Source organism: Ovis canadensis, chromosome 24 (assembly GCF_042477335.2).
Source record: "Ovis canadensis isolate MfBH-ARS-UI-01 breed Bighorn chromosome 24, ARS-UI_OviCan_v2, whole genome shotgun sequence".
In the NCBI taxonomy this organism is placed as follows: Eukaryota; Metazoa; Chordata; class Mammalia; order Artiodactyla; family Bovidae; genus Ovis; species Ovis canadensis.
In genome coordinates this window covers 48,712,087-48,724,958 of record NC_091268.1, presented here as the reverse complement: position 1 = coordinate 48,724,958, position 12,872 = coordinate 48,712,087, and the positions used below count along the sequence as shown (strand labels likewise).

Here is a 12,872-nt window from a genome sequence, read left to right as displayed (position 1 = left end):
CCTTCTTCCCTAGAAAGTCCGGCCCAAAGCTAGCTCAGATGTAGCCTGGCCTGAGAGACAGCCACACCCCTTCCACTTGGCCAGACCTCAATCTTGAGTGACCCACACAGCAAGTGCTGGTTGCCCAGTTTGACAGATGCGAGACCGGGACTCATCTACTAGGAGGCTTGCCCAGGGTTACAAGGGACAGGCAGCAGGGAGAGTGCTGATTCCTGGTCCAGGGTGCTTTCCTGTGTGCAGGGTGACTCAGTGGGATGAGTCATGGGTGCAGACCTGGAGCCGGTTGTCTGGCCCTGTGGAGGAGAGGACAGAAAGGGAGACACAGCTCCTGCCCTCACAGAGTCCTGGTATCATGCCAGGCATCCCTAATTGAGATGCATATTAAATGGTAGCGTGAAAAATTAATAAAGAATGAATGTGTGCCCTTTCCCTTAAACTACCTTTCTGATACAGGTCTTACCCTCATTCATTCATTCATCAAGCATTAGCTGGGAATGCATGTTCTAGGGCCACTGTTCTGCACTTAAAGTGCTCCTGGGTGGTGGGAGGGACATGATTTCAATGTGTGAGGGATTCAGGGTGGCTTCCCAGAGACAGTGAAGTTTGAGCTGGATGTTGAAGGAGTGGTGTGGAGCAGACAGTGGTGCAGGCTTTCTGGACAGAAGGAGTGTGCCCAGACACTGGGTGTGGGAGTGGGGAGCAACCAGAGAACCTCAGGAACCTTCTGTGATGCTCAGGCACAGGAGTAAGCATGGGTGGGAGATAAAGCTGGTGAGAGAGACCTTGAATGTTAAAATTCACCATGCAGACAATCAAAGGTCTAACTCTCACTCCCTTAATCAAAAAGTATTCATTGAGCATATAGCCCGTCGGCCGCCTCTGTCCCTGGGATTCTCCAGGCAAGAATACTGGAGTGGGTTGCCATGCCCTCCTCCAGGGGGTCTTCTCTAGCCAAGGATCAAACCTGTGTCTCTTAACATCTCCTGCATTGACAGGTAGATTCTTTACCACTAGCACCATCTGGGAAGCCCTGAGCGACTGACACTTTCACTGAGTGTCTACTATGTGCTGGTTATTCTAGATGTTGGACATGTGACAGACAAAAGTCCTTGTGCTCATGGGGTTCTGGGAGAGGAAAGAGATGATAAACAAATAACATATATAATGGTGATAATATGCTATGGAGAAGATAAAGTAGGACAGAAGGGTTAGGGTGCTGGCTTTGAGGGAGTGAGCCACATGAGTCTCTGGGGGAAGAGCATTCTGGCAGAGGAAGCCTCAGGTGCAATGACTAGGAGCAGGGAGTATGCCTGGCATATGAGAGAGACAGCAAGGAGGTGAGGATGCCCACAGCGTGGTAGGTGAGGAAGAGCTCCAAGGAGGTGGAGTCAGAGTAGATGGAGGGACCTTGGAAGGAACTATGTTCCTTGACTTTGCCTCTGAGAGGGATGGGAGCCCCCAGAGGGTTTTGAGCAGAGGACCTGATCCATCTTGGACATCAACAGGATTGCTCTGATTGCTGGGTGGAGAATGGACGGAAGAGGACGTAGGAGGAAGCAGGGATGCATTTAGGAAGTGATTGCTATTGTGTGTGTGGCTGGGACAAAGGGGATGGCAGTGGTGGTGATGAGAAGTGGTCACGTCCTGGAAACGTTTTCTTTTTATTTATTTAACTTTACTTGTTGGCTGCATCTCGTGGCTTGTGGGACTTCAGATCCCTGACCAGGAACGGAAACCAGGCTATGGTAGTGAAAGGGTTGAGTCCTAACCACTGGACCTCCAGGGAATTCCCCTGGATACTTTTTTTTTTTTTTTTTTTGCCTTCACCACGAAGCTTGTGGGATCTTAGTATTTATCCTGACTACAGCACTTATTGTACTGTGGGGATATAGTGTGTGTTAGATGTCTGTCCCTTCGTTGGATGGGGACACCTAAAGGAAAGGAGGGGCGCTAGTGGTAAAGAACCTCCCTGTCAATGCAGGAGATATGAGACTCGGGTTTGATCCCTGGGTTGGAAAGATCCCCTGGAGGAGGGGATGGCAACCCACTCCAGGATTCTTACCTGGAGAATCCCATGGACAGAGGAGCCTGGTCGGCTACAGTCCATGGGGTCACAAAGAGTGGGACACGACTGAGCAACTCAGCAGCACAAAGGAAGGAATTGGATGGTGCTCTTGTTGATTCCCCAGGGGTGGCATAGAAAGTGTGTTTGCAGAGTCAGCGATAAGCATTGGCACACGCGGATGAGCCGTATTCCTGTAAAGGAACACTGAGGGACAGGTTGGGCATCTGGAAGACCCCTAAGCCCAGGCACGGTTTGGGGTTTCCTTTTTAGGGGCTGGGAGGCTGCAGGTGGTGGTCCTTGTCCACCAGATAGCTGATATTGGCAACTGCTGCCACCTGCTGGGCAAAGCCGGTGTTGCCTCGGCCATGCCCTTGCCTTGGAGCACCTGTGTGCCCAGGTTGGGATGATGACAGTCATTACCTGTCCTCCAAACTGGTGGGAGAGACACCCTGACCATCACAAGACAATGATGGGGAAGTCCAGGGGCTGTGGGGTCAGGAGGAGGAATGGAAGGCAGCTTATATAGGATTTGGGAACAGAGCTGTCCTTGGGGCCAATTTGTGGGGGCTGCAGAGCAGGAAGGGGCAGCTGACCCAGGCTCCATGGCTGGGGGAAGTGTGTGTGTGTGTGTGTTTGTGTGGTCAGCGTTCTCCCATTGTGGCTTTCCTGCTGCTTTCTGGCAGGATTTCTCCTTTCTCCTCTCCTGGGTAGTCTGGCCCCGGCCCATTGTTGTACAAAGTGCTGGCCATTGTGTAAGCCTCACCCTTACTGTGACCCTATCAGGGATGCCCTCCTTAGTTTCAATTCACAGATAAGACGATGAGGCTCAGAGAGGTAAACACACAGCAGGCACTGAGGGTTAGGTGACATGGTTTCTAAGCCACCTAGCCCTTGCAACGGAGAAGGCAATGGCAACCCACTCCAGTACTCTTGCCTGGAAAATCCCATGGACAGAGGAGCCTGGTAGGCTGCAGTCCATGGGGTCGCTAAGAGTCGGACACGACTGAGCGACTCCACTTTCACTTTTCACTTTCATGCATTGGAGAAGGAAATGGCAACCCGCTCCAGTGTTCTTGCCTAGAGAATCCCAAGGACGGGGGAGCCTGGTGGGCTGCCACCTCTGGGGTCCCACAGAGTCGGACACAACTGAAGCGACTTAGCAGGAGCAGCAGTAGCCCTTGCAAACCCAAGCTGTTTTGACCACCAAGCCTGGCCCTGCCCAGCAGGCAGCTCTTCTTCTTCCAGGCTCCAGACTCCCAGCTCACCGTCAACCTGTAACCATCTTCCAGTTCAGTCTTGAGGCTTGGGCTCAGGCATGCTGGGGGTGCAGTGGAGGAGGGAGACTCAGCGAGCAGGCAGCTGGGGAAGGAGTCTCACTGCTCAGCACGTGATATTGGAGGTAGGGTGGGTGATGGATTTGACAATATGCTTGAATACATTGCCCTCCTTTTCCCAACGAGATATTTTTAAAAAAGGAATTTGGCCCACTATTCTAATTAAAACATCTAGGGATGCAGATGAAACATGCAACTCCCTGGTTATGATATTTAGTGAAAACATTTCATATTGAAAGTTATTTTTTTTTCAAATTGTAAGATTTTAAAGCACATATTTTTAAGAATCACTTTATTTCAAAGGCAATTCTTTTCCATGCTCACGGTTTGTGAAAGTTGATTCAAACCCTTCACTTGCATTTATGCTTCTCATTGGCATCTGCCACGCGCCATACCTAGTCCCTCGTTTGACTTCCCCCATAGTTTTCTCGAATGTGTCATCTTCACTTGTGTTTGGAAATACAGACCTTTTGAATCCATAAATGATGCTGTTGCTGGAAAAATTATTCCAAGTCATGAGAATGGCTATTTTTCATCTAAGTGGTGGGTTAATATTTGCAGTCTCCCTAGCGTAGCACAGAATTACATAAACTAGCAGTCTCCTGGTCTTTTCTTATTCTGCTTCTCTTTCTTCACAGAACTTCTTACCATCTGGTGTATTTTTCTGTTTATTGTCTGTCTCCCTTCCCTAGAACGTGAGCTCAGGAGGCCAGGGGACTTTGTCTTCCTGCTTTCCATCACCTGGAAATATGCCTGAAGCAATAGTAGGTGCTCAGTAAATACCTGTGGAATGAATGAATGTAAGGCTGTTAGAGGGACTTCCCTGGTGGTCCAGTGGTTAGGTCTTGTCTTCCAGTGCAGGGGTTGTGGGTTTTATCCCTGATTAGGGAACTAAGATCCCACATATAGTGAAGCACCATCCACCCAGGAAAAAAAAATCTCTTACAAATGTCTGCTAGCCCAGTGGCAGCCAGGGCCACATATGCAGATAGGATTGGAGTCTGGTGAGAAGGCAGCCCTGCTGGACCCTAACCCCTTGTAAGGAGGGCATTTAAGTCAGGGGCAGCCTGTTGTCTCAGGGGATTAGCCACATACATTGAAAAAATTACAAGACTATATTGAAGACAACTGGGGAAAAGGGAGTAATCTGGAAAGGGGGAAAGCTACGATGAACCCAGTGCCACTGGACTGGAAGGTAATGTCTGAATGACAACTGTCTTTCAATACATGGAAGTTGTATTCATTTGGGTTTTCAGAGAACCAAAACCAGTAGGATAAATATAGAGAAAGAGATTTTATTATGAGGCATTGACTCACGCCATTATGGAGGCTGAGAAGTCTCACAGTCTGCTGTCTGCAAGCTGAAGACTTGGAAAGCGGGCTGGAGCTCCAGACTGAGAAAAAAGGCCTGACAAGGGGCAGTGCCCTGGTGGGGCAAGTGCCAGTCCAAGGGCAGGAAAAGACCAAGATCTCAGCTCAACAGGCTGGAAGAGAAAATTCAGCCTTCCCTCTGGCTTTTTGTTCTATTCAGGCCCTCAATGGATTGGATGATTCCTGTCCATCTTGGGGAGGGCCACCCATTTTATTCAGGCCACCAAGTCAAATGCTAATCTCTTCTGGAAACACCCTCACAGACACACCCGGAAGTAATGTTTAACCAGATAACTGGGCATCCAGTGACTCAGTCCTAAGTTGACATACAAAATTAAGTCTCACACAGATGAAGGAATAGACAGAGGTATAAATGTGTCTGTTTACGCGTGTATAGAGAATGTGTATCTGCTGAGTGGGCCTGGCAGGAGACGTGACCTTAACTGCATTGAGCACAACTAACACCCACACCTTGGTTTCTAAATATTATTCACCACCAAAAATAAATAGGTATTCTTGCCCAAATGGAGAATTCTAGGGCTGGGGGCAGGGAAAAACAAGGTGAGCCTGGAATATCTTTTTGAGCCAGAAAGAATGGAAGGTTCCAAAGAAGGAAGCGACACATTAAAATGAAGAGGTCAGTAAGGGGCACCCATTGACCAGCTCTGGGACAATCTGAGCATCAAAATAAAGGTAGGAATGTGTTATAACCTACTGAATAAAATAGAATATCACAAGTCCACCTGACATAAGTAAAATGAATAAATAGGGGTGAAGAAAAAGTTCTCCTTTATAATAGAAGGCCAACTAATAAATGCAGAGGAAATGATAAAGTTGGAAAACACCATTTGCAAGCCACTGTATAATTCAGACAAGATACATCAATGGATGCTGAAACCTATGGTCATAAAATATCTCGTTTTCTCAATACTGACTAATTATGATCAAGTGATCAACATTACCAGCACCACCAGTCATGGTTCCAAATGATACTGGATGTAAGAACACAGCATTGGGAATTCCCTGGTGGTCCAGTGGTTAGGACTTGGCAGATTGGCGCTTTTACTGCCATGGCTTGGGTCCAATCCCTGCTCGGGGAACTAAGATCCCAAAGGCTCCGCGGTGCAGCAAAACAAAACAAAACAAAACCCCACAGCATCTTTTTTGGTGATATTTCTGCCCAAAATGTGTAACAGTTGTTTAATCGTGCAGGAGGAATGAACAAACCCATATCGAAGGACAGGCCAGTCTGCAAAAAAACTTCCCTGTAATCTTCAAACATGCCAAGGTCAAAATTCAAAGAAAGGCTGCAAAGTTGTTCTAGATTGAGGGAGGCCAGAGAGATGTGATAACTGGGAGCAACGTTTTACATTACATTAGATTTTTTTTTTTTTTTTACCCTAAAAGGAATTTTTTTTGGTGGGGGGGACATTACAGTTTAAAATTGTTTCAAAGTAAAAAGTTAAAATAAATGTCATGAATGTTAGCCTGGCACGAATGTTAGCCCTTCTGGCTGACTCCGGCTGGCCTTCGGGACTCATTTTCAGACAAGCTCCTGTGGAACCCCCATGACTGGATGTGAGGGCCCTCTGTGCTCCCCCTGTCCCTGGACTCCCTGACACCCTTCTCTGATTATACCCAGAGTTCCGAGAGCAGGGGTCCTGCCTGGATCATGACAGAGTAGCCTGCTTTGGAAACACACTGAATGCAAACTTCCACAAAAGGGGTGTTTAGGGGTACAGCTCAGTTCTACCTCTTCACTTGGGGTCAAAGAAACTGGGATGTCTGGCTGTTGGAGGTGCACCTGGCTGACTGGGACCCATGGACCATCAGCAGTCGTGTCTGCAGGGAGCTTCCTGGGGGGGGATCTTGGAAGGATATACTGTTTAGAGCAGGACTGAGGGTCTAATGCCCAAGATGGAGCTGTGCTGCAGAGGTCTCTCAAAGGGGAAGCCCTTTTATATCTTTGATGTCACCTGGGCACTCAGTGATTGCATCTAGGGAGGTGTGGGATACCGAGATTCTGAGACCCCCATCCCCACCCACACTCCAGGATCAGAATGTGGGGAGTGTTGGGGGGATAATGAGCAATAATGTGGGAATACTGGAGGATATTGCTAGGGAGGATGGATGTTCAAGATGTTAGAATTTTTTGCTTTATTTTTTTTTGCTGTGCAACTTGTGGGATTTTGGTTCTCTGACAAGAGATTGAACCTAAGCCCTTGGCAGTGAGAGCATGGAGTCCTAACCACTAGACTGCCTGGGAATCCCCAAATGGGAACAGTTTTTGCTATTAGGAGAAATGTGCTGGGAACGGTTACACCTATTTCCCTTCTGGTTACGGTGATACGGGTGATGCCGTTCATTCAGGGTTCCAAGATGCCAGCTCTTCAGGATAGGGGGGTGGGGCACCAGTCTCAGCACTGGAGCCAGCTGGGCTCTGCCACTCATCTGGCTTCCCAGGTGGCTCAGTGGTGAAGAATCTGTCTGTCATTGCAGGAGCTGCAGGAGACGTGAGTTTGATCCCCGGGTCAGGAAGATCCCCTGGAGGAGGAAATGGCAACCCACTCCAGTATTCGTGCCTGGAGAATCCCACGGACAGAGGAGCCTGCGTGCTGCAGTCCAGAGGGGCACAGAGTCTGACAGGACTTAGTCACTGAACACAGGCGCTCACGCTCCTTTCTCATCTCCTGACGTGAGTGGAGCGCCCCCTTGCGGTGCAGGGCATGGATGACTGGGCAAGGAAGGGGCTGAGAAAGCTGGGTCTGGCCAGAGGGTTCCAGGAGGGGAGACAAGGGCATGGCCAGCGGGCTGGGGGTGGGGCCTGACAGGGAGTGCCTGGACAGGAAGGAAGGGCAAAGGGCCATGTCCTCCGCCTGCTCCACCCCGCTGACAAGAGTCCCAGTCGCCAGGCCACCCTCTCAGTCTGGGGCCCTCGAGGGGTAAGTTGTCCTTCTGAAGCCACTTCGTCCCTTTCCTGGGGATCGGGTAAGAATGCCTTTCCTCCCTGCGGGTCCAAACACCTTGCCCCCTCTGCTCCCTGTAAGGTGGGAAGGGGGCCACACCTACTATCCCCTCAGCAGGAAGCAGAGGCTGGGGCACTGGTGGGCAGGTGCAGAGTGTCTCAGACCCTTCCCCTCCTGACACTGGTATCAGGATCAAGGTCAGGATGGAAGGGCCAAATGGGGCACCTCATCCAGGCAAGACCCAGAAACCCCTGCTCCCTCCTCTGTCACCCGACTGCAGAGCCCGGAATCCCAAGCGGCTGGAGCACTGGGGGACACCCAGACAGAGCCTTCGCTGGACCAGGTCCTCCGGGAGCGAGATGACGCTATCGCCAAGTGAGAGGCAGCTGCTTGCGGGGGTTGGGAGGGTGGTGGATGGCTCCCCATTGAGGCTCTGTCCTGCCAGGAGGAAGCAGGGAAGTCGGGCATTCCTGGGAGGAAAGCTGCATAGATACTTGTAGGAATACTGTCTCAAGGCAGGGGGCTGTGGCCACACCGGTCCACCCCCAGGGCCCAGAGTCACGTCTGCAGGGCCTGAGCCTCAGGCTGCTCTCTGCCCTGCTCAGGAAGCGGGCCGTGGAGGCTGAGCTGGACACGTGCAGAGCCAAGCTGCGTGCTGTGGAGGCCCAGCTGCTGGAAGTTCTGGAGGAGAAGCTGAGACTGAGGCAGGAGGTGGAGGCCTGGGAGGTAAGGTGGGCTTGCCGGCCGGGCCTGGGAGGCAGGGCCAGACAAGCACAAGCCTGGCCCCTGACCCTGCTCTCCTGGCCCCCAGGAGGACATGCAACGGCTGGTGAGGCAGCAGGTTGAGAGTCAGCTGCAGAGAGAGTCCCGGGATGCTCCGGGAGCCTCCGTGGACCCTGGAACTGTCAGGACCCACTGGATCCGATTCCCCCTGAGTCGGTGGGGACGCTGGCGGTGAGAAAGCTCAGCCCAAGACCTTGGGAGGAGTGTCTTTATTCATTAAAGTTTGAGGTCTGACCCCTTCTGCACCCACGTGCCCTTGGAGTGCCCACCTGAGTGCTTCTGTACAGAAACAAGGAGCAGCACGCAGAGCCTTGACGCCTGGGGTTTCACGTCCCCTCTGGCCAGCAACCCTTAGGCCAGGAAGCCTTGGACTGCCGCCATGAAGTCCTGCGGGCGGTCGCTGTGGACCCAGTGGCTAGCGTTCGGCACGGTCTGCATCTGGGCCCGAGGGAACAGCCGCCTAATCTCAGGGTAGTGGCTGAGACTGAACACCAGAGAGAAGGCAGCCGAGAAGGGATGACAGGAGGAAAGTGGAGAGAGAAGGAGGGACACAGAGGCCAAGCGGGGAGAGAGGGAGAGCCACGTGAGTCTGTGTGCCCAGTGGTGTTTCCGGTTTTCAGGCACCCCTTACTCACACCCCAGCCCTCCCCAAGGCAGGCTGAGGGGCTGGGTGAGTCAGGTATGCCCGTCTCTACCACCCAGCCTGACTTACGGCAGGAACTGAGAGTTTCCACCCCGGAGGAAGAGGGTTGGCCCAGAGTAGGTTTCTTGTCGTGCGGGGAAGTCCAAGATCTTGTCCAAGTGCTGGGCTAAGGCATCCAAGTTCAGCCTCCACACAAAGCGCCCATCCACCTCCACCAGGTTGGTGAGCAGGAACTGCCGCATGCTTGCGCTCTGTGGGGGTCCCGCAGTTGCGGGGTGGGGGGCTCTGTGTGAGGCCTGGGGCTGCCACTCTTCCTCTGCCCCCAACACCACGCAGGGGCTTGCGTGCATTACCTGGATAACAGAGCGGAGCCTTTCGTCGGCCAGTTTTCTGGCGCTGGAAAGGGACGCCTCATTCGCCATGTCCACGGCCCTCATGGCTGCGACATAGTTTGGGAAGTTCGAGCTGGACGTGGTCTCCACTGGGCTGATGTCCACGGCAATCAGGCGCTCCACCAGCTCCGGCTGCAGGAGAGAAGCAGACTGGGCACCTTAGGGCAGGTTCCTGGATCTGGAACTCAGCCATCCAAGGCTCGCTGGAGTTCCAGGCTGCCTGCTGGGCCCTCAGGGTTGACAACAGATAGGAGGAAGCCCTGGAGAGGGACAGCTCACCCTCTGAAGTGCCAGCAGCATGGCGGTCCTGCCTCCCATGCTGTGGCCAATGAGAACGCAGGGCACCAGGCCCAGCTGGGGCAGTAGGTCTTGCAGATCCTTGCTCATGGCCTCGTAGCTCATGTCTGGGCTGTGGGGGCTCTCACCATGGTTCCGAGCATCCACTGTCAGCACCTGGGAAAGTGGGAGGTGGGGGGCAGCGCTGGCACCCACAGTCAGGGCAGAGCCAAAAGCCTGGAAGATCTGCAGGCTGAGGGAGGTGGAGAGCCTGGGGTATGGGAGATCCAGAAGGGGGAAAGGGCCCAGATGCTGAGAAGACCCCCGTTCTCAGACCTTGGAGGCCCAGATGAAGAACCAGAGCCACTGTGCCAGAAGGCCCAAGGTGTGTGACCATGTCTCCAGACATTTGGCCTAGCTGGCTGGCAGCTACAGAGAAAGCAGACAGCAAGAACTGGCAACAGCTGGAGCACAACAGGGCGGGCGGCTGCAGGAGGTGGAAAGCCCCTGTCATCCCTGGTGAACAAGCAGGGTCTGGCCCCCTTAGTGGGCAGGATGTTGGTGCCTAGGTATCTGAGAGCAGAGGCTAAGTCAGGGTGGAGCACACAGATGGAGATCTATATTACGAATGAAGGACTGGGTGGGTGAAAGCACCAGGGAATGAATGGGGTTCGTCGTGGGCCTGGGTCCTCCATCCTCAGAAGGTCAATCTCTTTTTTGATTTCTTATCAGAGAGACCCGCCTCTCCCAAGCGTTAGGGACAGAAGCTGGCCACACCTCGGCCTCCTCGAGGGCCCCGCCCACCCAGACCCCACCTCCCTCAGGGCCCCGCCGACTCCAGAAGCTCACCCTCCGGCCTGTCTGCTGAGCCAGGGCCTTGGCGATGGAGTTGAAGTTGGCTTTGCTGCCGAAGAGCCCATGCAGAAAGACAAGGGGCGGGCTAGCTGCCTCGCCGTCCAGAAGCTTGTAGGAAAGCGGCACCGGTCTGACGGGAGGATCGAGGGTGGGGCAAGGGTCTGAGCCGGCAGGGGAAGTGAGCGGCCTGGGAGAGGGAGGGCCCAAGCGGAGGAAACGGAGCCAACTGGGACAAACTGGGAGGGTAGGGGGAGGCGAGGGGGGGAGGAGCGAGGGACGGCCTCCCAGGGGACGCCCTTGACTGACCTCGGCTCGGTGCCGCCTTGACTGCTGCTGGGTGCGATAGGCAGTCTGGAGAAGCTGGAACTGGAGGGGCCGATCCCCCTATAGGGGAGCGTCCAAGCGCGCGTCCAGCGGAGCATCTCCAGGATCTGCTACCCGGCGCGCACCTCGTGCTGCCCCCTAGGCTCCGCCTCGCTCAGGGCCCCGCCCAATTCCGGCCGGAGCTCCGGCTTCTCCCCGCCCCCTAGCACAGAGCGCCCCGCCTTCGCTCACGTCTCCTCACGTAATCCCGGAAACCGGTCTCTCTTCTAGGCTCCGCCCCTTGCGTCCGTACGTAACCCTGCGGCTGCCACGCCCACAGGCGAGATTCCCCGCCCCTGGCCACGCTCCGGGCGGAGCCATCCAACACTCTGACTCTACCCGGCTAAGCTCCCACCGGCTCCTCCCAAGTGGAGAACCTCTGCCGAGAATTGGAGCTTTCGTTTCAGAGTCTGGTCTCGGTCGCTCAGGATGTAGTCACGGGTTTGGGCTTGAACTCTGGCCACGGGGCAGATCCTTGGCAAGCCGCTGAAGTCCCTGCCTGGCCCATCTGCGGCCTGCTCCTCTGCCCTCTAGCGCCGCCTTGGGTAGGTGCGGTGTTTTCTGTGCGGCGGGGGGCGGCAGGAGTGGCTCCCCTCACCGAGACGCCAGCTTGGAGGCGCCGTGCTCCACTGCCGCGGGCCCAGGCAGGCCAGAAGGAGCAGAACACCCCTCACTAATCTTGAAGTCGACTCTAGAAGGAGCTTGGAGAGACTCTAGAGGTCGTCTCCAACCTGCCAACGTGCCTGCCTCCCCGCCCTTTACAGATGGGGAAACCGAGGCAAATAACTTTCACAAGCTGTGGAACCGGACTCTCCGGTCTGCGAGTCAAGGTGGGAGGCCAGTTGTTTGTACTAGAGAGGGTATTTGCTTAGTGCACTGAGCTGTATTGGGTTCAGCTGTGCTCACCACGCCCCCCATTTATCAGCAGAGAAATATTAAATATTAAAAATAATCCTCCCATCCGCTCAGCACATCGTGCAGGGATGTCATCCCGTTTTTGGAACCCTAACGGGCTGCCATGTTCTCTTCCTTGTCTGGGCTAATGGTGGCAGTGGCGACGTCTCAAGTCTCAGCTGGCTTCCGCAGCAGTCGAGCCTTCAGCAGTTACAAGAGTAGCTGCTCTTTCTAAGGCATTCTGCTCAGAAACCATCAGGGGAGGGACTTCCTTGGTGGTCCAGTGGCTAAGGTTCCGTGCTCCCGATGCAGGGGCCTGGGTTTGGCACCTGGTCAGGGAACTAGATCCCACATGCTGCAACAAAGATTCTGCATGGGCTTCCCTAGTGGCTCAGTGGTGGAGAATCTCTGCCTGCAATGCAGGAGATGCCGGTCTTATCCCTGGTCTGGGAAGATCCCACATTTTACTGAGTAACTGGTCCCCTGCGCTGTAACTATTGAGCCTGTGTCCTAGAGCCCAGGAGCTGCAACACAAGAAGCCACCACAATGAGAGGCCCTTGAGCTGCCACAAAGTGTAGCCCCTGCTCGCCGCAACTAGAGAAAAGCTCACGCAGCAACGAAGACCCAGCACAGCCGAAAACAAGCAAATGAAATTATATATATATATGATCCTGCATGCTACAACTAAGACCAAAGACAGCCAAATAAATAAATAGCTTATCTGTTTAAAAACAAACAAACATCAAGGGGAATTCCCTGGTGGTCCAGTGGTTAGGACTCTGCGTTCTCACTGCTGAGGATCCTGAGTCAATTTCTGTTGAGGAACTAAGCGCCTATAAGGCACGTGGTGCAGACCAACCAGGCACCCCCAAAGACTACACTACACACCTCCTTTCAGGTCCTTACCCTGAAGGAGGGAACAGACAGAA

General features: G+C 53.6%; 2 protein-coding genes across 4 annotated transcripts; one reads left to right on the top strand and one right to left on the bottom strand.

Moving 5' to 3' along the window:
* Window positions 1-4,567: 4,567 nt before the first annotated feature.
* On the top strand, window positions 4,568-8,761 carry LOC138428875 (BICD family-like cargo adapter 1). Its single transcript, XM_069569806.1, has 5 exons — window positions 4,568-4,594; window positions 7,617-7,712; window positions 8,017-8,111; window positions 8,342-8,462; window positions 8,548-8,761. Exons 1-5 carry the CDS (start codon window positions 4,568-4,570, stop codon window positions 8,692-8,694), a joined length of 486 nt encoding a protein of 161 aa, XP_069425907.1. The 3' UTR covers window positions 8,695-8,761.
* Window positions 8,714-11,747, bottom strand: ABHD11 (abhydrolase domain containing 11). Of its 3 annotated transcripts, none has more exons than XM_069571255.1 (6): window positions 10,992-11,747; window positions 10,680-10,815; window positions 9,834-10,007; window positions 9,516-9,686; window positions 9,232-9,413; window positions 8,714-9,003 (listed from the first exon to the last, which is right to left on the bottom strand). In XM_069571255.1, exons 1-6 carry the CDS (start codon window positions 11,105-11,107, stop codon window positions 8,871-8,873), a joined length of 912 nt encoding a protein of 303 aa, XP_069427356.1. In that variant the 5' UTR covers window positions 11,108-11,747; the 3' UTR covers window positions 8,714-8,870. The 3 variants fall into 3 exon arrangements, with proteins under 3 accessions (XP_069427356.1, XP_069427355.1, XP_069427357.1); XM_069571254.1 differs by having other exon boundaries at window positions 10,680-10,872; window positions 10,992-11,299; XM_069571256.1 differs by lacking the exon at window positions 9,834-10,007 and having other exon boundaries at window positions 10,680-10,872; window positions 10,992-11,168.
* Window positions 11,748-12,872: the final 1,125 nt, after the last annotated feature.

Excerpts from the sequence above, each read along its gene's own strand:
- ABHD11 (XM_069571254.1), bottom strand. The coding sequence starts at position 11,107 with ATGCTCCGCTGGACGCGCGCTTGGACGCTCCCCTATAGGGGGATCGGC. Across the intron at positions 9,414-9,515 it reads GGCTCCGCTCTGTTATCCAG|AGCGCAAGCATGCGGCAGTT; the intron begins GTAATGCACGCA and ends GGACCCCCACAG. Across the intron at positions 9,004-9,231 it reads GGAAACTCTCAGTTCCTGCC|TCTCAGCCACTACCCTGAGA; the intron begins GTAAGTCAGGCT and ends TCTGGTGTTCAG.
- LOC138428875 (XM_069569806.1), top strand. The coding sequence starts at position 4,568 with ATGAACCCAGTGCCACTGGACTGGAAG. Across the intron at positions 8,112-8,341 it reads CGAGATGACGCTATCGCCAA|GAAGCGGGCCGTGGAGGCTG; the intron begins GTGAGAGGCAGC and ends TGCCCTGCTCAG. Across the intron at positions 8,463-8,547 it reads AGGAGGTGGAGGCCTGGGAG|GAGGACATGCAACGGCTGGT; the intron begins GTAAGGTGGGCT and ends CCTGGCCCCCAG.